At 43.4% G+C, this 26,013-nt stretch overlaps 3 protein-coding genes across 5 annotated transcripts in view; 2 read left to right on the top strand and 1 right to left on the bottom strand.

Annotated features, from left to right (window-relative positions):
• The window catches only part of LOC311063425 (laforin-like), a 30,830-nt gene extending 12,569 nt beyond the window's left edge, over nt 1-18,261 (bottom strand). The window contains exons 1-3 of one of the 3 annotated variants that reach the window (XM_084082883.1): nt 18,076-18,261; nt 13,859-15,989; nt 12,181-13,236 (exon numbers count right to left, since the gene is read on the bottom strand). In XM_084082883.1, coding sequence (XP_083939009.1) covers nt 13,042-13,236; nt 13,859-15,961 — 2,298 coding nt within the window. In that variant the 5' untranslated portion in view covers nt 15,962-15,989; nt 18,076-18,261 and the 3' untranslated portion in view covers nt 12,181-13,041. Of the gene's footprint in view, nt 1-12,180; nt 13,237-13,858; nt 15,990-17,437; nt 17,559-18,075 lie in introns of those variants that run through there. The other 2 variants (XM_084082882.1, XM_084082885.1) reach the window with 2 other exon arrangements.
• LOC311063920 (uncharacterized protein) lies at nt 559-5,734 on the top strand. The gene is made up of 2 exons (XM_084083553.1): nt 559-805; nt 3,586-5,734. Exons 1-2 carry the CDS (start codon nt 625-627, stop codon nt 4,359-4,361), a joined length of 957 nt encoding a protein of 318 aa, XP_083939679.1. The 5' UTR covers nt 559-624; the 3' UTR covers nt 4,362-5,734.
• A 6,741-nt stretch (nt 18,262-25,002) lies between the features above and the next one.
• The window catches only part of grm1a (glutamate receptor, metabotropic 1a), a gene marked incomplete at both ends in the record, with an annotated part of 34,812 nt that continues 33,801 nt past the window's right edge, over nt 25,003-26,013 (top strand). The window contains one exon of the mRNA XM_084082100.1: nt 25,003-25,735. Within this exon, the coding sequence (XP_083938226.1) occupies nt 25,003-25,735 (733 nt within the window). The remainder of the gene's footprint in view (nt 25,736-26,013) is intronic.

Genomic DNA, 26,013 nt, shown 5'->3' with positions numbered 1-26,013 from the left:
ATACAAGCTTCTGAAATGTCATGGGTCATGCTGGCGATGGCATCGTCTGTTTTGACCATAGAGTTTTTAACAGACTACAGTCAGTGTTGCCATGTCCGCTTATTATAAGCGATTTTCGGGCTTCTTTTTCTGTAAAGTTAATATCGGTACTTGCGGCCGGGTTTCGATTTTTGGGGCTTGTTTCTGCAGTATTTTTGCTTGTTTCCAAGCTCACAACGAGACGCGTTGTGAGCTTGTAGATCGGCTATTTTCTAACAGCTGATTTAAATTGCTCGCTTCTTTTGGGCTTGTTTTCATAGACCTGGCTGCTTATTTCTCTCACACAATTTGGCATTGGCAACACTGACTACAGTGGCTGAGGTAGGACTTTTCCATCAGAGCGCAGCGCGGCGAGTTTGACAGACCGCCATGCATTCAGATGGAGCTGCACCACAGACCTTCCCCAGCAGGCGGCGATAAGCATAAAGTGATCACCGTCATTACTACGTTCATCTGACGTGCGCGGAACGTCGTTAACCCGGAAGTGTTCGCATTGTTTATGTTTGCTCCAGGGAATTGTATGGCTCCCCAAAAGCTGTACCATCTAGTGCCTCGACTTTGTTTAACTACTTCATAGGAAGACAAATGACAATGGCTGACATTGAGACGCTGAGATTGTTCGTCAATGAACGACTAACTGCTGTCGCCGAGGATATATTATCCGTCTTCATCAGAACTATAGTGCAGTACCAGCAAGAAATAATAGCCCTTCAGCGGAGACAGTTGGATTGTTTGAACCCTCAAGTCAAATCTCGTGTATTATCAGGTTCGTAAGTTAACCTATCTATCTGAACTGTGTATTATTGTGTTGATGTCACTGTTGGCAGTGGTGTAAAGCAGTGGTTCTCAAACTTTTTCATGTCAACTCAACCCCCAAATTGACATTTATTAGCCCGCGGACCCCCATTTGAAAAGATATGCCAGGGACCCCCATAAGAGACTATTTTTATTGAAGTACAGCAGTGATTCAAACATTTTAATTTAAAGACCCCCAGTTGATACCATTTCATCAGTGTTGATTTAACTCTGAGAGTGTACAAATGGAACGGGTCCATTTGGTTTCATTTGTACACTCTCTGAGTTACAGACACATAAGGGTCCATTTTGTTCCTATTCTTAACTCTCAGTCATTTTGCTGGGGACCCCCTGGAACCACCTCAAGGACCCCTTGGGGTCCCCGGACCCCACTTTGAGAACCACTGGTGTAAAGTAACTAAGTACATTTACTCAAGTACTGTACTTATAAGTACAATTTTGAGGTATTTTTACTTTACTGGAGTAGTTCCAATTTTCAGTACTCTTATTATTATTATTGCAACACATACATTACCCACTTCAACCCTATATACATTAGAACGTAAATGGAATAGTAATAATAAATGATCACAGCCTTTAAATAACTAGCTGTAAATAGGGACAGTAAGAGTTTTAAAAGTTATGTAAAGTGATATGAATGAAGGACTCAAAGTGCTGTCCCATTCCTTTTATACAATGATTGGTGAGGGTTTATGGCGAGCTGGGCAAAATGCACAACATCTCTTTGTTCATGAGGAAGGTAATTTGACCGGGACATTTTCTGGCTAAAGGAAACAACAGAAAGGCATGTTCGTCTACTGGCAATGGGAAAGGTGTCAGTTGCCTATTTTTAGCAGGATTTCTTGCATTTAAAATCCCCACATACGTGCAAATGTCGGTGAGGAATGATTCAGTATATTGGAAGGATGTAAAGCATGCTACTAGTGAAAAAATCCAGGCCAGCCAAGTCAGACTCATTGTGCAAACCTCAGACACTGTCCAGCAGCTTAGGGGTTATTGCGTGGATTTCACCCACGCAATAACCCCACCCGGGCCAATGCAGGGTACTGTAACCTGAACACACTGGTCAATGTGCTACTTTGTGATGCACTGTCAACGCAATACAATTATATTTCATTTGAATATTTATGTAATTTGATTGTAAGTAGCTGAATTTAATCAAATAAACATGATTGAATATGTAAATATATTGTACTACCATGGGCATCTAAATATGACGCCCTGGGACTTCTATATAAATATATATTGTACTACCTTGGGTGTCTAAATATGATGCTGTGGTATTTCTGTATAAGTATGTTGGGGCACGTGAATATATGATGCAGGGGATTTCTATAGAAGTAGATTGGGACCTAAATACTATGCAGATGTTAGAGGGCACGGTTTCAGAAATTGATGCCTGGGGCACTTGACCAAGCGGACGTATTTGACGAGTTGGGCATGAGAACATGTTGTATTTAATTGTCTCTCTCACGCAAACATGCACCCATTCAATCTTTATGACATACAGTGACGCAAACGAGATAAAGTGATTAAAAGGCCATTGTTTCAATGAGACTATCCTGACCTGCCACAAACAATAGCAAACTGAGCAGCGATGTTAAGGTTCACCCCTCAAATATTAATTTGCCCCTACCCCAAACACTTTTTTATTGATTATAAGTAGATTTTTTACTTTACTAAGGAAAGGGCTGGGTCTCACACTGTGTGTGTGTGTGTGTGTGTGTGTGTGTGTGTGTGTGTGTGTGTGTGTGTGTGTGTGTGTGTGTGTGTGTGTGTGTGTGTGTGTGTGTGTGTGTGTGTGTGTGTGTGTGTGTGGCTTGATTCAGCAGAGGTATTTCTCTGAGTTTGTTTATGCTGTTTACGCTCCTATTTAATTTGATTGGTTCCGGCTAGTCTCAAGTATAACAGGCAAAGCTTAATCGGACAATGTGTAAACAAGTCGGTATGGGTACATAGTTTTTATCGCCTATTTTGCCCATTGACGGCTGTGCATGCGTTACACCAGTAATGTTGACCTATTGATTGATTTTCATTGTGCTCTAGAGAACTTCTATAAGGGAAATATAACATGAATACAGCCCCAATTGTTTTTAGCAGGGCACCTTTTCTTTCTTTTTTTTACTTTTACTAAGTAATTTTGAGATAAGGATGATTGACAATATTTGCACTTACATCATGGCCAGGTAGCGACACTTTATACAACCTTTGTAAAGCAAAACGTTTGGAGCACCCACCAAAATTTAAGGAGCACCGATATGTAATCGATTTTTTTATTGTTAAAAACAACGATATAACAGTATGGTTTGCAAGTAATAAAATGGTGAAAGCAGCCTTGCATGCATGGTAGGCCACCACTTGGGCTTTATGCAATATAATGTAGTGTTCTGGCATGTCTGTCCTGGCTTGTCGAACTGGCTTGCTATCTTGTCTATCTTGTATAAGATCATATGGCATATGATTATATTTTCTGTTTCAAAAGACAGTACTTGTTACACAATATAACTGAATTGGCAGAAAACATGTCTTACATTTATGTTCAAGCCGCGCTGTTTCTGCTGGAGGTAAAATCCCTATTCTAGACTGCAACTAAACTATACAACCTCACACAACCTCCACCTGTACTACAAAACAATGAGACAATGAGAGGGGGACTCTACGAATAAATACATATAACTATGAAGCATCTAATGGATCACTGTTTTTTTCATTCTTCTCTATTCTGCCTAGATGTCTTCCCTCTCTGTGAAGAGGCGGTTTCACCTGAACAGCCAGAGAGGAGCCCCAGTCTGATCTGGGAGGAACCAGAGCCTGCACAGATTAAGGAGGAACGGGAGGAGATAATTAATAGGCCAACGAAGGCTGTGTCAACATTGACATTATTAGCAGTGAAAAGTGAAGATGATGAAAACAGAGAGACAGAGCCTCTAGCCAGCACCTCAACTGAACACATGAACACACAAGCAGAGGTAGAGGACTGTGGAGCATCACAACCAACTAGTGATGTCCAGCTCCTCTCTTCAAACGATTCTGAATCTGACACCGAAGACAGTGACGTGTGGGTGGAGACCCGAGGAGCTTCGTCAGTTTTAGACACTCTGAAATTGCACGAGACACAAAATGTGGAAGGACAAAGGTTGTCTTTGAGCAACCAACTCTCCCAGGAACTGAATCCATCAGAACCAACTTCGTTTACAAGAAGGCTCACAGGGGATAAACCGTTTAGTTGTACAGTTTGTGGCAAAAGCTTTGGTGGAAAAAATGACTTAAAAAAACACGTGAGGACTCATACCGGGGAAAAGCCCTTTATTTGTACTGTTTGTGGCAAAACATTTAACCAAAATGGAAATCTGAAGAGACACATGGTAATACATACAGGGGAGAAGCCCTTTAGTTGTACAGATTGTGGTAAAAGCTTTGGTAGAAAAAATGACTTGAAGATGCACATGAGAGCTCATACAGGGGAAAGTTGGTTGTACGGTTTGTGGCAAAAGACCTCACCATAATGGAAGTCTGAAGATGAAAAGGAGAATTCACATAGGTGAGACACCCTTCTAGAACAAAGATTTTGGTCTTCATGGGGATTACAATTCTTCTAAAGAAAGGCAGTCTTTCAAATGATCAATGTAGTTTTCTCTTCAGTAGAGTAATGGATGAGAACTTGTCTAGATTAGAAGTATAGCACTCTGTCTGGAGGTACTACAGCTGCTTACATTTTAATAGAAATGCATGATTTTCAAAAGATGAGAATTCACCAAATGAGAGGGTCTTATGACTGAGAGAGTAAGTTAATATGTTGGTGGTGCCTCGTCTTTCCGGCCGTTTCTAATTGTGACTAATTAGTTGGGTGGGGGAGGCTTCAGTTAAATCAGTCTGACTGTCTCTGCCAAGACAGTCTAAAATGCATTATAGTATAGATGAATTTACTGTGTGGGTTGGTGTTATGCCCTAGTCTAGGGGTGCCTAATGCAGCATTTATTTTATACCTATTGTCCTAACACTAATCTTAACACGAATGAAATGCTCAGACACCAGTAAAGAGTTGTGCAATTTAAGCAAGCAGTGGTGCGAACATAGTTATGTAAGTGCAAAATGTATGGGATAGTAATACTGGTGCCTCATGAAAGTGTGAAATTACTTTGTTGTGCATGTCTCATGTACTGTAAGCACAGATGTCAGGTATAATGTACAGTGAGGCTGGTAATTATTGGAAAATAAACAGGGTTCCAGAGGACTCACTCGAAGTATAAGTTCTGCTTTGCCCCTCAATGGATTTATCATCCAATAATAATAATGACCAACTCACTTCAGTACTCTCTTATTATATGGCTATTTAAGCAAAGAAAATATTGTTTCCGCTTTCATAGCAAAGTAATCCTGGGCAGAACAAATTACTGAGAACAGTTGTTTGCTATTCAGAGGTATTCAACAAAGCCATGCACTTTCAAAGTTATGGCTACTGCTCAGTCCAATCATTCCCGATTATGATGGATGTTGTATCAGACTGGTCACTGGATAGATAGAGGAGAGAGGTAATTATGGGTAGGAACATAGAACGTCTACCTTTTCCTGCCAAGGCAGCAGAACGTGCATTTTTCCACAAGATAGATGAGGGTGGTTTGCACTCACTCAGGTAACATCCTTAACCTTCACCTGTGCTAATCATGATGACTTGGTAAAGAAGATAAGCTTTGTTGGAATTGTGTTACAATAAAACGTTGTAGAATAGCTTGTCAATTGATCATTTATAGTTTTTCTTTCATGAACACATTTCTTCTTTTGTGGTAGTGGGGATGAATAAGATTATTATTTTCATTATTATCTGTTGTATTGTGTTAACTTAACACAGTCTTTGTGGAACATGTCCCACCTGCTGTTTTACCTGTTCGAGTGAGTGTCAAATAAACCGCTCTTGATTATTGATTCTCTTGTGACATCAACAACAGGCCAATCGTGTATTGCTCTAGTCGAGGTAAATGTTGCTTTGTTGCCATGTCATCGATTTGGGACTAGAAACAGCTGATGACCAAAACTATTTAAAGGAAGGACAATAATACACCAAGTACAATAAATGAATGTTGAAAACTAGTTTTCTTTTGTTGAAAACTAGCATTTGAATCCTAATTTAGACCAAGACTATAATTGTGTTGGTCTGAAATCCCACTGGAGGTTCAAAACATACCCAATTTCTCTGCCAACATTTCAGAAGTAAAAACTGAATTATTTATGAAATACTACTGAAGCACCTTACTACTGCTACCGATTGTGAGGAAATTCAAAGGAGCAAGGCCTACTTTGGAGAAATTAGCATAACAAATCTATTGTCCTCTTGTTTAGACTTCAGGGACTGAGTCAAGACCAAGTAAAATTGTAGGTAAGACTGAGACCATCAAAATATGGTCTTGAGATGGGACTCGAGTGCTACAGCACTAGCTACCACAACCTTCATACTGTGTATTATACTGCACTCTCTTTCTCTGTCATTTGGGTTAGGTGATTTCTCTCCGCTCCCCAGGTACGGGGCAGAGGGGCTATCCTTTTACCACCCCGGCCTGGGGACACTGGGCACACCTCCAGCAACCACGTCACGTATCGTCACCCACAGACAGCAGGCCATGCTTCCCATTGGGAGCCCGGTACATCGGGCATTCCAGCATGACATGGTCATGGAGTCAAGAGGTGTTTGCCTCCCACTCCATGCTCCAAAAGTGATCCGCCCATCTTGCCGCACTGATGTTGACTTCACTGCATTGCTGCAGGAGTTCCAGACAGTGCGGCAGGCACAAATGGGTGTCTGGACTTGAGGCACCGGGAAGGCTCAGTTGTTTCGAGAAGGCGTTCATGGAGTAGGTGGTGTGGCTCCATGGCCCGGCACGCAAGACGTGCTGTGGCTCTTTTGCGGCAAAGCCCAGCAGGAGTGGGACGCAGGCATCCTGTCACAATGTGCAAGTCTTCGTTGATGGGCATATCAATGAGGCGAGTATGAGCACTGCGACTCCACACTGGAGCGCAGTACTAGTCGAGCGCTAGTCGAGTAAACAAGGGCCAGGGCTGCCGTACGCAAGTTCTTGCGCTGGCACCCCAGCCTGACCCAACTAGTCAGTTGTTACCTTCTTGCGCAGTGACTCAAGGTGTCGGCGAAACGTGAGCGACCTGTCCAGTGTCACGCCGCGGTAGGTTGGCTCGGTGCAAAATGTGTTTTTCGGGGTGTTCCACCGATATATACCCAGACCTCACGTTTAGCCTCCCTTTTATTAAGATGGAAGCTGAGCTTCATTCTCCATTTCTGGGGGTATGCCAGTAGTGTCTGCATGTCCTGGCTCAGAATCCAGTTTTCAGCGGAGAACACCAGTGCGAGGTCATCCGCATAGGTGTACTTCCGCGAGACTGTATCACTATCAGGCAAGTCATAGGTGTAAATGTTGTACAGAAGGGGAGCCAGAACATATCCCTGAGGGACACCGTTCTTAAGGCACCGTAACCTGCTTCGCTGTCCACTACCGGTGATAAGGGTGAAACTAAGATTTCGGCAGCTCCATGATCATACTGACTATGTGCCTATTCGGCAGCAAGCGGAGCAACTTGCAGGTGAGGCCGTGATGCCAAAAGGTATCGTAGACAGCCATCAGATCGACAAGGACGGCTCCGACCTTCTTTTTTTGCCGAAAAGCTGTCCTCGATGTGTTGGGTCATCAGAGCTACTTGGTCTAATCTCCCATGTCGGAAACCGGCCTGCTCACAACCGAGCAATGGGTCGACACAATGTCCAACATGAATGGAAACAAAAGATAGGTATCAAGGAGAGTGGGCAAACAGGTTTTTGAGTCATTCACTCATGCAATGATTGCGTGTGTGTGTGTGTGTGTGTGTGTGTGTGTGTGTGTGTGTGTGTGTGTGTGTGTGTGTGTGTGTGTGTGTGTGTGTGTGTGTGTCATACCTTTTATAGAGCACTTTGCATAGATAGACAAATACATGTAAATAACAGTGGATGACCAACATTTTCAAACTTACACACAGTGACCAAGACATTTATACTCATTTGTTTTATTATTTATTTTAAATATTTTATTGTATTAATGTTTCGCATGTTGCTCACGTTCTCTTTCATAGTGAAGCCACACGTTTGCCACTGTCCATATTGGGGGCCGAATGCTGTCCGCCCCCTTTAATTTCTGTTTTCGGAATCAGTGGGGTCAAATCGCGCTGGTGTCATGTCTTTGGGGCTGTGGGCTGTTTGGAGTTGGCATAGCAATTTGTATTCATTTACCACTCACCTGGTCTAAGAAAAGGGGGGTAGACAGTTCCTAGCAAGAAAATCTGTATTGCCGAATACTGTCCGCCCCCTTTAATTTCTGTTTTCGGAATCAGTGGGGTCTAATCGTACTGGTGTCATGTCTTTGGGGCTGTTTAGAGTTGGCTTAGCCATTTTTATTAATTTACCACACACCTGGTATGAGAAAAGGAGGGTGGACAGTTCCTGACAAGCAAATCTGTTATGCCAAACTAGAGTTTCGGGGGGCTACGCCCCCCTCAACCCCAGCCGCGCACGGGGCCCAGCCGTGTGTATATTGGGGGACCCAAATCGCCGGAGTGAAACTGTGGAAAAGTTTTTTTGAAAAAGGAGAAAATGTGAAGAAATAATATTTCTTATGTTTCAGGGGGTCCACAGGGGGTCCGCGGACCCCCTGATGGTCCACTGACCCCCTGTGGAGTGTTGGGACGCGCGGGGACACCCCTGGAACATTGCGGACCATTTCGGTGTTTTTTTTGTTTTCATGAAGGTGGTTGCTTGTTTCTGGCGCAGGCTGTGCAAACCTGGCAACCCAGCGCATGCTGCCGCACGTTTAAGTGGCGTAGCGTCATGAGGGTCAGTGGGGCCGTGGCTCGGTCAGTGAAGACCCTGTAGTGCGGATGATATGTGGCATAGAGGGGCAGATTGTAAATCCACAGAGGAAACATCCGTGGGCTACCATTGGTTCAGCGATGTGTGCGGTCGCCCTGCGGCCCCTCCTCCTCCACCAATGTGCAGTATTGAGAGCCCTGACGTCACAACAATTGGAGCGATGGGCACTGCACTGTGGTTGGTTAGGGTACACCTAGGGCCCAGGTAGAAGGCAGTTAAAGCCTGCATGGGCAAACCCAGTTAGGACCCGCCTTGGTCCCACATAAACATGGCTAGTTGGGGCCCACCTAAGGGCCAGGTAGAAGCTACTTATAGCCTGCATGGGCATCGCAGTTGGGACATAAGTGGATGCCGCTGACATTGCTGACATGGGGTCCATATGGTTTAGCCCACCTTGAAACCATATGGGAACTACGCTGGCATGCTGGCTGTAATGCAAACGCTGCATCATACCTGCAGTGTGTAGTTTGATGTTGTGTGTGTAGCAGATATACCTGCAGTGTGTAGATCAATGTCCATAGGAAAGTCAATGCCCAGCAGTGTTTTTTTTCCCCAGCAGAGTTTCTAGTGTCTCTGTGTCTCTCTGGAAGAGGTTGCACATGAACTCTGCAGCCGCACTGAGGCGCTCCAACACAAACACTCTGACATTAAGCTGCTTCACACAACAAACATCAGCACCACGCTGCTGTTTGTCCAAAAGACACAATATCTGCTCTCCCACCGACGTCATGTGTTCATTTAGCGACAGCCGTACAGACTCCTTTTGACACATTTTACGTCGTTTATCCAGCTCTCACTGACTCTCCACATCGGGCTGTTATTTTGCTGCGATCAAGTCAACGATGTGAGAGATTAGCTATCACAGACGGACGGACAGGGGGTGAAACATAGTCTTGCGGCATGCCTTTCGGCCTGGCGGAGACAATAAAAAAACGAAAGTAAAGGAAATGGCCATTTCTGCAACAGAAGTAGTCAATAAACTATGCTATGAAAACATGGGCCACATTGGCAAAGAATGTAAGAAAGAGGCAATCATGTAGAAAATAGCCGATCTCCAAGCTTACAAAGCCTCTGAACGTGAGGCGTTGCGAGCTTGTAGATCGGCTATTTTCACAATATTTACTTGTGGAACGGAGTCAAACAGAATGGGGGGGTCCCAGATCAAGTACGTGTATTTGGGGGTGGGGGGGGGGGGGGGGGGTGCGGCGTGAAAGGGTTGATAAACACTGCTGTAATCGGAGCGAAATTATCTGAAATTACTACATGACCATAATGCAGGCTAACATGCGTTGCACGGGGCGGTCCTGCCATTACGTTAGTTACTGTAGTTGCTGTGGAGCTACATCGTTCTCCAGAAGACACACACAAACATACACCATCTACAATGGACGAACTGAGCAGCAATATAGACATTCACCACACGAACGTGCATTGTTGACAAAGTGATTGCACAGCCGCTGCAGGCATGACAACCAGGTTAGCGTTAGCGACATGGCAGCTATCACAGCGCCCTGTCCGTCGTGCTGCAACTGCCTGTGATGGCTACAGCAGTAACAGCAAGCTGTCTGCGATGCCATTGTCTGGAGACTGCTGTTAGCGTGACACGACCAATGAGAGTGAGCGCTGTAGTTGTTGCTAAGATACGGTGGCGTCTCTGCCCCATAGCTTGTAGATCTCTCACACATGATTGGCGTAGGCTGCGTTGCCAGGTCTGACTTTGTGTCTAAGCAATGGTCGTCTGATTTTTGCGCGCCTTTGGGCTCGTTTGCATTGTGCGCACGGCAGCGCTTGTTTAGCGTACGTCAGCGCGACGTGGCAACGGACGTGGCAACGTGAAAGGTGATTGGCTGGTGAAAAGAAACACCCGACGTTACACCAGAAATGGTGCCTGGAGAAAATGGTGACCAAAAAAAAAGTTTGGAAAAAAAGGAAAAAAACCCCGCAGCGGCTGCGTGTTGTTGTGGTGATGAGGTCGTGCGCACGGTAAACGGTACGAAGCTGCCTCCCCTTCCGTTTTGTCCGACATTTGGTGAGTAGAATTAATTATGTTGCGCGGTGGAAAAGGTGTATTGAGCAGTGAGATGTCCCCTACGCGAGGCGTAAATTCAGCGCGGCCGGCGTGGCGAGTCAGTTGGCGACATGTGGTCTGGCGGTGCGTTGTTTAGTCGATAACAGAGCTGTGGGGTGTGGACACCGAGGGTGCGGAAGTTGGTCGCCATTTATATAGTTAGATACTGTCCGCCGGCTCCACCCTCTTTTATATGTTGTTTTCTCAATCAAAACATAATAATGTATACACTTGCTGCTGTGCCAACACACAATTTGCATATATTTGAAAAGCTGGGATTAGAATATGGTAGTAGTTTAACAAAACAAAACTAACCCTCCTTGTGGTGGAGTAGGTAATGTGTAGCTGAGGTTGTTCTGTTGGCAGAGCAGCAAAGGACTCTTGTAATTACATCATACAGAACACCTGCTGTTGCTGCCCTCTGGCAGAGACATCTCACCACATGTGTCTACTTATATCAGTAAAGGTTCTGGAATTTGCACCATTTTGTTTTTGAATTTTTAAATCAATTTTGTTTTTGTAGTATTGAGGCATTATGGCATGGTATAATCTACTGGTAACCACAGGGACTAATATTCATGCAGGCACAGTTGAAAATCTCTGTCACCCACTGAATTGACCAATTCTGGCTTGGAGTTTAAAACCCGGAAAGGTGAGTTCTATTTTTCGTAGAAGACTCTTATTTTGTATGATACATGCCTATGGTCTTTTATTGGATGACCATTGACCAATAGGCTATTATTGGCAGTGGATGTTACTATTACATCACTCATGGTGAATGCCCTCCCCAGATCCTTACCAAACAGTAACGCTAACGCAGTGCCTAACTTTAGATTAAATGACACCAAGCCCATGTCTAAATGTATTCAAATTAATGAAAACCCATGGTTAATTTAACCTTATTAACAGTGCCTAACTTTAATTACACTACACCAAATTAAAAAAAATAAAAACACTTCAAACCCATGCCTTTATTCACAACAGATTTCCCTGCCAGGAAATGCACCCCCACCCCTTCTTAGACCATGTGAGTGGTACATGAATGAAATGGCCATGGCAACTCCTCCCAGCCCCAAAGACACGATGCCAGCACTATTTGACCCCACTGATTCCGAAAACAGAAGTTAAAGATGGGGGTCTTTATTCGGCAATATAAATGTACGTGCCGTCGATCAGGTCATCGGCGCCGGAGATTAGCTGCACACAGACGGACAGACGGACAGGGGCGCAAACATTCTCGGCCACGCCTTGGCCTGGCGGAGACAAAATTAGCTACTCCAACTCCAAACAGACCCAAAGACATGATGCCAGCACTATTTGACCCTAATGACTCAAACAGAAAACAGATCAGGTGTGTGTGCTGCGAACACTTTTGACTGATGTACATGCATTTGCTTTGCAATTGTAGAATAGCTTTTGACCTCTTCTTAATATTTTGTAAAGATATTGACTTACAGATTATTTATACATGAGCTTTGAGGCAGAAATCAATAACCAAATCAGTCTACTTCAAATAACCATTCAATCATTTGACTGACTTCAGTGCAGATAAGAAAATACAGAAATCTATAACTTTTGAATGAAAACCTGCTGGTGGTCTTAAACTGAATGCGTAAAACACTTAAAAGGAGGTAAAGATTTTATTAAATTGTAGGAAAATCACATGCGTTATAGTACATGTCCTGTTTTGACTTGCATGACATCCACATTCTACTCACCCAGTCAGTAGACTTGTCTTATGAGTCTAGTTTGCATTCAGATGTCAACCTCTATGCTAGAATATAATTTTTGCCAAGTGGATAATCGAGTAACATGGGAGGGATTAGCAAATCTTTAAAGTGCTAGCATAACTCCAGTTATGCAAAAATGGTGCAATATGGCAAACAATTTGCTCATCCCATGGCTGTGACTGAAAGGCAAGACAGTGAAAATATTTCCAACTCCATTTCTTCATCTCACAGATAATATATCGACTCCAAGAAAATATGTTACCAAAATATAGGGATATTTGCAACACAAATCCATGCAAAGTTAAATACTAAACTGTAGGCTACTATTGTAGCAAGTTATGTCTACATCTTTAATTAACTTCTTCAACTCCTGTGTAGTACAGACTTTTTTCTTCTTCTCTCAAAACAGAAAATAAATCAAACAGTAACATTTTAAATTACACAGTGACCATGGTGCATCTATGAAAGGTTAGGCAGGTGTTAGATCAAGTGTTAATATGGCGGAGGACTCGGCGGAGGGACTGTCCATCCCGCGCTGTGCACATGGCCGGAAGGGGTACGGGGTCCATCTTGCGCTCTACCGTGTTGAAGCGGCACTTCCTAAGATGGTCTGACATGCTGGGGAGGTCTGAGAAACCCCATGAAGACACCAGGCTGAAGCCAGTACTGAATTTCCATACCTAAAAAAAAGAACAAATGCACAATTTTGCATTATCATAATTAAACAATAATGCTTGATGCAAAACAATTTGTCCCTATTTTTGGCAGACATTTCCACTGATAAGGGTTAAGGGCCTCCTTGCATAACACTCAAGAATGGACACAGACAATAAGCATGTAGTTGCTGATGTATTGTCTGACACTTATGTGACAGTGATCATTTTCAAATGCATGGACTGATATGTAGAATTACGTTGTACTCGACTATTACTAATTTTCAATGTATTACATATATATTGATATATATTATGTGTCAGTCTTTGTTGTGTGGGTGATGGCTGATTTGACTAGTCACACCTGGCCTGAATCCAAACTCATTGGACTCTGAGCTGGGTGTGACTACACCCCTGTTGCATATAGGATAAATCAGTCATCCTCACACTCTGTGCCTCTTATATGTCATGACAGCAATCAGCTCTGTGCACAACTATAGTCCCAGGCATCCCGAACCCACCATTTATTCAGGATTTTGTGTGTGTGTGTGTGTGTGTGTGTGTGTGTGTGTGTGTGTGTGTGTGTGTGTGTGTGTGTGTGTGTGTGTGTGTGTGTGTGTGTGTCACACACCCAATATTCAAGACTTACCCTGTTTTTTATCTGCCATGAAACAGCACCATGGACGTTTGGGGAATGCCCCCGCTCCCACTGTAGCTCCACAATACCTCTGGCCTGGAGCAGGCTGCCACATACTTCCCTCATAGTCCGTGACACCATGGCTAGCTGGCACAGGCTGAAGCTGTCAAGGAACCCAGCTATATGCCACAATATCTCAATGGGCAACCCACTGAACTGGTCAGAACTAGAGGCACTCAAAAACTTTGCCCCCGGGCATTGCTGGACCCCGAAGGACCTCAGTTGTCTGTCATGAATGACCTTGGCCCCCCTGGTGGATGGGTAGAACCTCCGTTGGGAGAATGTGCAGCCATAGTAGGCCAGCGGACATCGGTGCTCCATCCAGCCATTGAGGCCAGCATGGATGTCGCCATGGACATTTGTAAAGTGCGAAGAGAACTGGTCCCTGCGGAATGACTGGCCACACACAAAGGGAAACATGTGCTGGTATCGTGGGTTAGGGGGCAGGTAGCGATTGTGTGGAACTGCTTCCACCTCCAGAGCTTCTAGGACCAGGCCAAGACGGAGTGTGCGGAAGGGGCTGGGGTAGGAGAGTTGGGGGGCCGCGTGGTCGCAGGCAGATGCCGAAGCCATATCACCCACCCTGGTGTTAGTTACCAGGATCGCTGCTGGAAAAGTGAAAGTCTGTGTGCCAAAGTCAACATGGTATCCATCGACATAGATAGTGTCAGAGATTCTTCGACATTCTCTGGACTCTTCTAAACAGAAAAGGAGGGCTGCTGTGATCAAATCAATCTCCCCGAGACCCATTGGGTCCTCTTCCTGCTCTAGGTCAGACGTATCCACTGCTTTGTCCTCCATTTTGGGACAAAATCTACAGAGTGCACGGCCAGGGAGCAATGCCCTCCGTCCGTTGGACTGTGAATACTGGCCAAAGCCCCTGATAAACTGGTTATTGTGTAGTTTGCGTTCCAGACCTCTGTCTTCTAAAAGCACCAAGCCCCTGTCCTCCAAGACCACGTGACCAGCCCTCTGTGCAATACCTTGGCTGACAGGCAGGGGTGGTGACAGCGGAGAGGTCAGCGACTGAAAAACAGAGGGCTCCTGAGCAGCAACATGTGTGTCCTCCTGCTCCTCAACAGTGTAGGATGCCTCCACACAAGCTCCCATAGTTCCCGACAGTGGTCCTTTCGCTGCGTCTGAAATCTGCACCTGCGCTCCATTCTGAGCCCCTTTTCCACTCAAACAGCCATAACAAACACTCTGCTCAACCATCTCCTTTGCAGCACAACCCTCAGGGTCCACAATGGCCATGGCTTCCAGTCCCTTGTGAAGATCCCTTTTTCTGATACGGCTCTCCCTGCTGTCCTGTCCGGTAACTCCGTTCTTACACTCAATGCTATTGTCAGAGTAACTGGCGCCGCTGCTGAAAATATCTAAGGCAGCAGCTAAACTTCTCGCCGTCTCCACTGTGGCCTCGTAGAGCTTACTGTAATGCTCCTCGTTCAAACCGTTAATTCCGTTTGCTATTTTCTCTTTTGCTGAACACGGCGGGAGCAGTTGCGGTTGAGCAGGTAGCGACCCTGGCGGTGACTCGGAGGCGGACGCCGCAGAAGATGCTGCGGGCAAAACTGAGTGCGTTGTGCCATCCTCCCGCTTGCTCTCTGCGACAAGTGTCTCTCTCTCTGTTGTGGGAGCCATGGCAACTACTTTGAGGGACTCGAGCAAAGTACGTTGGTCCTGAAGGGCGAGCGCCATGTCCAGCTGCTCCACCTCCTCTACGCCCCGGCTCAGGGTCTCATAGGACGTGTAGTCCAGACAGCTGACGGGCCATCTGTTCCACTCCATGGTGCAGCACACCACCCCTGCCGGGCACACCTCGAGGTGTGCAGACATTCGGTTGCGCACCAGGGTGGAAGGGCAGCCAAAGCCACTGTTCAGGCACGGAACCCTTTCCAGTGCACACAGAAGCCGGTGCTCAGTGGCTTTGCAAGAGTGAAATACAGATCCACACACCAGGGGACAGGTGATAAGATCACAACAAATGCCTGGGTTAGGCTTGGCCGTGCACCTATGATTCACGCAAGACATACAGTGGGCATGGGTTTCCTCCATCTTCAATTTGAGTGGACTGGAAAACAAGCTGACAAAGAAGGGAATAGCATTAGTCATTGTAATACTTTTTTTTTTTTTTTATTACACCAACGACTGATGACCTCAACATATGAAACTGTATGAACTGTATGAAACAACAAGCTGGCCAACAGTGAAAGGGTCGGTGGTGGGAAAAGTACAACTTTTTTTTACTTAAGTAAAAGTATCAATACTGCAAAGTAGGAATACTCTGTTACAAGTATTACAAAATGTATATAGGGCTTAAGTGGTTAAAGTATGTTTTGTAATAATAATCAAAATCTACAAAGTACCTAACGTTTTCAAATATTAAATTGTCATAGTAAAAGTACAATAGTTTTTAGGTGTAGTGGAGTAGAAGTAAAAGTATTTAGTGGAAATACTCCACTAGTAAAAAATACCTCAAAATTGAACTCAAGTACAGTACTTGAGTAAATGTACTTGGTTACTTTACACCACTGGAAAGGGTGCACCTGTGCATTCATCTACTACTCTACTATTATTTACACACACTGCAACAAATAGTTGTGGAATTCTGATGCTTCATCTGCACGATATCACATCTACATTTGCCTTTCAAACGGTCAAATTATAACAACCTAGCCCACTTTATTTTGGCAGTCACACTTGTTATTGTTTAGCTACGTTTTAGTCACAGTTGAACGCACAGGTAGAATATCAGCTAACCACACGATGAGTCCTATTTCTTTCTAAAAATGTATATGTAATATTATTGGTTATATGCGGGACATCTTGAGGTTTGTTGACAATAACACCTTTGCACAAGAAGAGCACATAAAGCAGTTTGTAATGTTAGCTTCTTCGAGCTTGTCTCGTTTATCTAACAACACTCAACTTATATTGGCTAACGATAGCAGGCTAGCTTTCAGTGTTGCCACGTATTGCGAGAGAAACAAGCAACCAGGTATATGAAAACAAGCCCAAAAGAAGCGAGCCCGTCGCCCTTTAAACTAGGCTATTTGAAAATATCCGACCAACAAGCTCACAACAAGTTGCGAGCTTTTATGTCTGATTTTTTTTTTTATCTTGAAGAAATGTTGAAAAATGTGGAATATTTTCTAAACATTTGAACAACCCAAATCTATCCCACTCCCTGGCATAAAATAATTTCAGATGAGAGTCCGCAGACAAATAAATATGAATTTGGCCTGGATTTGAAAATGTTTGAGAAACTGGTTTAAACACCACTAGAAACGAGCCCAAAAAAACGCAACCACTAATATTTACAAGCAATTAACTTCACAGAAAAACAAGCAGAAAGTCGCTTATAATCAGCGGACATGGCAACACTGCTAGCTTTCATTGTCAGGCTAATGCTGGCCCACAACAACAGCCAGCCAGCTGAGAAGTTAAACCACGTTATTACAATGTTACTACATAACTAAATATCCAATGTATCCATTTATTCGCCAGGCAAGAGAGACAATATCCTCTTACCTTATCGTTTTATCAATGGTCTTGTCAAAGCAAACTTAGGATTCGTTGGATTTGATTGTATTGAATGTACAACTAGTAGTAGACACAGAGGCGAAAACTGCCAGCTACATCCTTCCTAGAATACGATACCAAGGATTCGTCCATGACGTCACAAACAATGTGTATGTGTTGTAGTCTGGTTGTAGTTTCATGGTGCCTTGTTAATACTTCGTCGTACAATCGTGTCGCGGCGTCGAAAATAAAAACAAAGTCGTCCGTCCGATCGGCAATCTCCAGGATATGGTAACAATAGTCACTCCGATATTCAAATGAATTCACACTTTCTTGTTGTGTTTGGTAGAGAATGCGTACGACGTTAAGTCCATTTAAACGACATTTTAAACGTCCAATGTATTGAAACTGTTATTGGTTCATGGCGTGACACGTACCAGGAAATACCAAAAAGCGACCTCCCCGTGGGAAAAACAACTCGTTATTCTTGTCTTATATCTCCTAGGAAATATCTCTACGTCGATTAAATTGCGTAGTAGCCTATACCTCCTTATTGTAGAGCGTTGTTTAGTGTGTGACGTTACGCTTAAACTGTGGGTAATTAGCGTTAACCACAACGTTGACGGTCGCTGCCTGGAGTCACTAACCCTTTCTGAAAGCTACGCCGGCATCGCTTCTCGGCCTTTTGGCTAAGATCAAGTGTAGTATCTGTTCTTATCAGTTTAATATCTGATACGTCCCCTACCCGGGGACCATATATTAAATTGATTTTTGGAACTGGGAGATGGAATAGGGGCTTGCTCCGTCCACTCCACGCATCGACCTGGTATTGCAGTACCTCCAGGAACGGTGCACCCCCCTCTCTCTGTGAAAATAAACTTTATGGAATCTTGAGTCTTATGGGTACATGTGGGACTGTAACCTTGTTTATCTATCAAAATGTTAGGCATTGTAGTTATTGTTACATGTTAGATAAAACAAAAAGAAGAAGATTTAAATCCGAACTGTAATACTTTGCAGAAATGTAAAGCACATAAGTACAAAGGTTGATTTTTATTGTTTTTGTTTCAATCTAATGCACGAGTCACGACTTTCAACTCAACTAGTTTTAAGTTGACCAAAAATAGTTTCCTTGTCTGCATTAGTTGCTGTCCATATACGTCCCTATGACAATTCTATATTCATACTGTATTCATACTACTCTACTTGTACTGAAGTAGAGTACAATACTTGTATTGTATTGATACTTATTTTTTTCTTCTGCCCTGTGTTTCTTACTTCTGTAGGCTACTGCCATTTTCAACTGAATCCCCCCCCGCGAGATCAATAAAGGTAGGCTACAGTATATCAATCATCATCATATAGCTGTGTGTCAATTCAAAGGGTCCACACTTCAAAGTGTGCAGCTTATTTAGGCTCTAGAAATAAATTCCCTTTTTCGCCAGTAGAGGGCAGCCATGACACATGGCACACTGCGATGCCACGTGAATGGCTTCCAGGCTCCATGCAGCAATGCATTTGAAATAATAATACATTATATTTAGACAAATGTGTCACATAGTTTTGTCTGGGGAATATTAAAACAAATCGAATAACATTTCTCTCACATACACATATATATGTATATATATATATATGTGTGTGTATATATATATATATATGTGTGTATATATATATATATATATATGTGTGTGTATATATATATATATATATATGTGTGTGTGTGTATATATATATATATATGTGTGTGTGTATATATATATATATATATATATATATATATATATATATATATATACATATATATATATATATATATATACATATATATATACATATATATATACATATATATATATAATTTTACCTGTACATAAGTGGTGTGATGATCTAATAATGTAAATGGTCAAATTGTCATGTTGTTCCTTAATTTGCTGTCATATTTATTTTTTATGCTGACAATGCTGATGTGACACTGTAAAGGCATTTATACTCATACAGTTGGGCTTGTAGATTGGCAGAGAGAGAGAGAGAGAGAGAGAGAGAGAGAGAGAGAGAGAGAGAGAGAGAGAAATTACCTCACTCACTTCTCACTTTATTCTTATAATGTTTTATTATTATTTATACATTGAGGTATGGAGTCTATCTACTATTGCAGACAACAAGCCTTAATATGAACTGGCTTGTGTTTGGATTCTGAAATGATAGACTTGAGACTAACACACTTGTATTTTGAGTCTGCTTATATTACAACTACGTATGTAACAGTGTATTTAATGCTGTCTACAGTATCTACATTTTATTAACTGTTATTTTGTGACAGTACGGTTACCGTGTATGTTACCTATTACATGACCTATGGAGAGCTTAATGGTTCATCATTAAATGTCTTCATCTTCTCTGGCTGGCAGCTAGTTCCACTCTGGCAGAAAAAGAATTCCTGAGGTCTTCAAGGTCAGTCTGGAAAGGAGGAGGCATGCACTGCATAGAAGAGGAATGAAAGTCAGCAGGAGTAACAATATGTGTGCGACTGTGCGTGAACGGATGTAAGGTGTAGAGATGGTGAAGGAGTTTAAATACCTGTGGGTAGTGTGAATGAGAGGTGAAGAAGAGAGTGCAGGCAGGAGAGAACGGATGCAAGGAAGTGTCAGGAGTGATTTGTGACAGAAGGGTACCAGCGAGAGTGAGAGGGAAGATGTCTAAGACAGTAATGAGACCAGCCATGCTGTACAGCTTAGAAATGGTTACACTGACAAAAAGAGGGGACGCATCTGTCTGCACTACTGCCATAAACATGTTGTTAGAAGGAATACACACAGAAGCACACGGATGGAGTGGACTGAAAAGAGGAGGAGCCAAACCAGAGTTCCTGTGCAACACGAAAAAGAAGGTTGTGCCCCCAGGGGCAACAACAAATAATCATTATTATTATTACTATTATTATTTTACCGAATGTGTTCCCAGATTGCATTAGGAGTGACAAGGAAGGACACTTTCAGAAATGACATTAAAGGATCAGCCCAAGTTAGGAGGTTGGGGGATAAAATAGGAGAAGCAAGGTTGAGATGGTTTGGACATGTGCAGAGGAGGGATGAGGGGTACATTGGGAGAGGGATGCTGAAGATAGAGCTGCCATACAAGAGGAGAAGAGGAAGGCCAAATAGGAGCTTTATCATGTATGCTGTGAGAGAGGACATGCAGGTGGCTATAGTGACTGAGGAAGATGCAGAGAACAGAAGCAGATGGAAACAGATTATCCCTTTGGCGACCCCTGATGCAAATTAGCCGAAAGAAGAAGATCTGGCAGTGATGAGGTGACACTCGAAGCACTTCATGATGACGGGTGTGAGTGTGATAGCGTGGTAGTCATTCAGGCAGAGAGCCTTTTTTTTGGTGTTGATGCTCCATCAATTTGCTCTTGATTTAAAATGGAAAGTAATAAATCTGTGCCAGGTTTCCACATACACCATAGACAGTTAATAATACTTCTACATTGTGCAACATAAAATGAAACATTGGCTTGCCAAATGGTAAAATGTTGATTGATGGGCTTTCATTTTATACGCAATGACAAAAAAAAAGTGATAAACTATATATTTTGTTTTTAGAGTAGTCAATGTCTGAGTGATGGCAGCAATATTGTTATATGAACCAAACACTTCTTAGCCATGCAGCCATACAGTTGAAGCTATAAATAATTTGATTCTGGTCTCTTCTTGGAAACCGCCCTGGTCATTACCCACGCAGATCCTCACGCAGTTGCCCCTTTGCCCTACACTTAGTATGGCTCCAATATCTAAATTGTCTCTCTTAAATGTCACTTTTATTCTGGTTCAATAGCAGATGTAAGCTCTTGCTGCTCGGGGTATGAGCAGAGCTATTGACATCACGACTCCTATCCTCATCTCTGCATAAGCTAAGATGTACATTTCAGATCCTGGCCTGAGTGAGTCACGACTCAACCCCTAATCTGAGTGAGGCCACGGCTGTATCTCTGCTATATGACTGGGCTAAATCCCTACAAGTGGGATGCTGCATGGGGAGGCGTGCAGAGGTGGAAAGCAACTAAGTACATTTACTCAAGTACTGTACTTACACTACACTCCACTACAACTATTTGAAAACTTTAGAAAACTTTGAAAACATATACATTAACCGCTTCAGCCCTAGCTCTGGTCCATATCTGAAGTAGTTCTCCTTCAGGCTATGGACCAGAGCTACTTCAGCCCTATATATACATTTCAGCCATTTGAAAATAGCCGATCTACAATCATGACACATTGTGAGCTTGTAGATCTGCTATTTTAAAAAGATTTTCATACATTTGATAACTTGAAATGGGACATTCTGTTTAATGAGTACTTCTACTTTGGGTACTTTAAGTACAATTGAATTTGATGCCAATACTTTTGTACTTGATGCCAATACTTTTGTACTTTTACTCAAGTTCATTTTGAATTCCGGACTTTTACTTGTAACAGAGTATTTCTATATTGCAGTATTGATACTTTTACTTAAAGTAAAAAATGTGAGTACTTTTTCCACCACTGGCATTAACCAATAAAGGACCGGATTGTCTCACAAACTCTGTGTCTCATCGTATTCCTACAACTAGAAGATTCAGCAGCATCTGTTTATTAGCGGACGCTGTCTATGTGAAATGGATCTTATTCTTACACACATATACATTCACACTCACAGTGCACGTGCGCGAGCACATGCACGCTCCAGCTTTGAGACTCTGCAAGGCTAGGTCCCCATATTTTTAAAGGCATGTTTTACTCAGGTAAACGAAGTACACAATTATTTCACCAGAGCCAGTGTAGCAGATGTGAGCCATCCGGCTTTTAAAAGTAAAGTGGTCAAGGAATCATTTACTTACATAGGAGCCACACAGTGGAACAACCTCGAAACCAGCATCAAACTGAACACCAAACTGAGGTCTTTTAAGCAGCAGACAAAAGCATGTCTATTGGAAAAGGTTCCCCTATAGAGGGTCATTAGACTAGTGAAAGATAAGGGAGTACTTGTTTGTATGTATGTGTTGCATATGTTATTGTCATGTGTTAACTCATTGACAGTTAAATGTGAGAGGACCTCAATGGAAATAAGTCTCAGGACTTTCTTGTGTAATCCCCAGCAGTTTGAGGCTCAAACTGCTATAACCATGTGGTTTTTGGCTTTTCAAATAAATCAAATCAAATCAATGGTACTGCTAATTAACACTAGATGGCGGTGCGAGTTTCTTGAACTAGTTTGATGGCGTTGCTCTCCGTGGTGCTGAAAGTATTGGGGACGAGTAGACCAATGGCAGGTAGTAGGCAGTGGTGGAAGAAGTACTCACATTTGTTACTTAAGTAAAAGTATCAATACTGCAATGGAGAAATACTCTGTTATAAGTAAAAGTCTGGTATTCAACATTTATTTGCGTAAAAGTATAAAAGTATTGGCATCAAAATATACTTAAAGTACCAAAAGTAAAAGTACTCATTATGCAGAATGACCATTTCACAAGTTTTAAAATGTAAGATCATTAGGTTAATTATCAAAAAAAGATAATTTGAAAATAGTAGATCTACAAGCTCACAATGCATTGCAAGCTTGTAAATCTGCTATTTTCAAATGGACAAAATGTAAATAGGGCTGAAGTGGGTAATCTTTTGTAATAATAATCAAAATCTACAAAGTAACTAAAGGTTTCAAGTTATGATTGACGTAATTCCGAGGTGACTAAAGCTAAAACAAAAACAAAAACGTGCTTCTGACAGGTCCATGCTTGTCTGATAGCATCTAATTCTCTCTCTCTCTCTCTCTCTCTCTCTCTCTCTCTCTCTCTCTCTCTCTCTCTCTCTCTCTCTCACACACACACATTCCACGCACACGCACACGCGCGCGCGTGCACACACACACACACACACACACACACACACACACACACACACACACACACACACACACACATTCCAAACACACACACTTCTGTTTGAAAGAAGTAGGCTAGCTATACCTATCATGGTTTACTTATTAAAAGCTGGCTACCTCTGTCACACAAATAATTCCAGAGTCAGCTGTCATGGTAGATTTGACAACAGGTAGATTTGACAGAGATCCAAATGTAGCATCTCTTAAAATTGTTGTATAGGATATTCAAACGGCCCTACATTGTTATAGCTTCACCAAAAGTTGGTAGGTTTTTTGATTGATTGATTGATTGATTGATTAATTGATTGATTAATTGATTGATTGATTGTTGGAATAGGCCTACTTGATTGTACAGAGGTACGGTTTACAAAGATTGACCAAAAAATAGTGTCACCAATAAATGAGCTGTGCAATGTCTGGAATTGTTCTTATGGACCGATTTTGAATTGTGGTGTCAGGGTGAGATAAATAGCCTAAGCGATTGGTGGGGGCGGGTTTTTCTCTTCTCGTGTGTGTGTGTGTGTGTGTGTGTGTGTGTGTGTGTGTGTGTGTGTGTGTGTGTGTGTGTGTGTGTGTGTGTGTGTGTGTGTGTGTGTGTGTGTGTGTGTGTGTGTGTGTGTGTGTGTGTGTGTGTGTGTGTGTGTGTGTGTGTGTGTGTGTGTGTGTGTGTGTGTGTGTGTGCGTATGCGAGAGAGAGAGAGAGAGAGAGGGAGAGAGAGAGAAACTCAAGTATCACAGCCAAGGACTGCGCGCCACAGAAGATCGAGGGAAGCACGATATGTCTCGAGGATTCAGGTATGTCTCAAGTTCTGATTTACCTACAGACTATTTGAGGGGATTTACCTATGGACCATGTGAGGGGACTAGATGTTCACTTTTCATTATGAAAGATAAACGGAGGCAATTATCGAGAATACCGACGACCCGCCAATATGTTATCCATTAGCCTAATATTCGATGCAGCCTGTTTTCCATATCTTGTGTATGGTATTGTATTATCAATTGCGTCTGCTGATAATTGCGGGCATGGTGACACCTTCCTCGGAGAATGCAGATCAGCCTACTGTAGCGTATAATGGAAATATGATAGGCTAACTTAATCCATATTATTCGAACCAGCTCTGATGGGACTCACATCTAGGCTATTAGGCAATTGGCAATAGGCCTACATGATCCAAATGATTGTGTAAAATAATGTTTGAACCTAAGATAATGAGTGATGCCCCAAAGATGTCCTTGTGTCTGTTGAAAGTGAGCTGTCCATGGTCCTGGACGGCGTCTGTTTTTCTCAATGGAAAGAGTGCAGGGTGGCCACACTAGGGTGATTCAATGGGTTACAATGATGTTATTGTTATTAATTCAGTCACCAGCCAACGGTATTGTAGCCTAAATGGCCTTATTTTACTTAGAGGCTATAGGCGACAAAGGGCAAAAGCTGCAACACTTTACTTTCAACCAGCGACGAAAAGCATGCTTGTGATTCTATTCCTGCGAGTGGTTGCGTTTTTATGACAGTCGATGTTGCCATTTGTCTCCTCAGGTGTGCGTGGATATGTTCCAGGACGTGCGCTCACAGACCGTGGCCACTGGGTTAAAACGTGGATCTACTGACACGCAGATAGAATGCCTGCACAGCCGGCGCGGCTCACGCGATGTGGAATAATATGGCACGCGTAAAGATGGCTTTCCTCGTGCTCCTGTGTCTTCCCGTGTTGTTCCTCCGTGCCCTCGTGCTCTCCTCCCACAGCAGTCGCATCTACGAGCGAGCGGCTGTCCCGCGGGCCGTGGCCCGCTCCGTGGCCCGGCTGGACGGAGACGTGATCATCGGTGCGCTTTTCTCCGTCCACCACCAGCCCTCTGCCGAGAGAGTGGCCGAGCGCAAGTGCGGCGATGTCCGCGAGCAGTACGGCATCCAGCGGGTGGAGGCCATGTTCCACACGTTGGACCGGATCAACTCGGACCCCAACCTGCTGCCCAACATCAGCCTGGGCTGCGAGATCAGAGACTCCTGCTGGCATTCCTCCGTGGCCCTGGAGCAGAGCATAGAGTTCATCCGGGACTCCCTCATCTCCATCCGGGATGACAAGGATGGATCCAAGTGGTGCATAGACGGTACCACGTCCAACCAACCCCCGCCCACCAAGAAGCCCATTGCTGGCGTGATTGGACCAGGATCCAGCTCCGTTGCGATTCAGGTGCAGAACCTACTCCAGCTGTTCAACATCCCTCAGATTGCCTACTCTGCCACCAGCACTGACCTAAGTGACAAGACCTTATTCAAATATTTCCTGAGGGTCGTGCCCTCGGACGTGCTCCAGGCCCGGGCAATGCTGGACATTGTCAAACGATACAACTGGACCTATGTCTCGGCGGTGCACACTGAGGGTAAGTCACTTTCTCTTAGGCCTACAGGTGTCCAATCACACTAAAATGACTAGACTTGGGAGTGAACGTGTGATGTAAAGCTGACAAGATGATTCCATCATGATTAGCCTAGATACAAAGCAGGTTATTGTAGTAGGCCTATGTGAACCAACTTAAATGTTTTGTTAATAGAAGACAACTACTCAGTTATCTATACCAGTGCTTCTCAAACGTTTTCATGCCAGGGACCCCCAAATTGATATATATTTGGCCGCGGACCCCCATCTGAAAATATGTTG

The sequence above is a fragment of the Gymnoscopelus microlampas genome (genome assembly GCF_963454915.1).
Source record: "Gymnoscopelus microlampas genome assembly, chromosome: 16".
Taxonomy (NCBI): Eukaryota; Metazoa; Chordata; class Actinopteri; order Myctophiformes; family Myctophidae; genus Gymnoscopelus; species Gymnoscopelus microlampas.
This window is presented reverse-complemented; position numbering and strand designations above follow the sequence as displayed.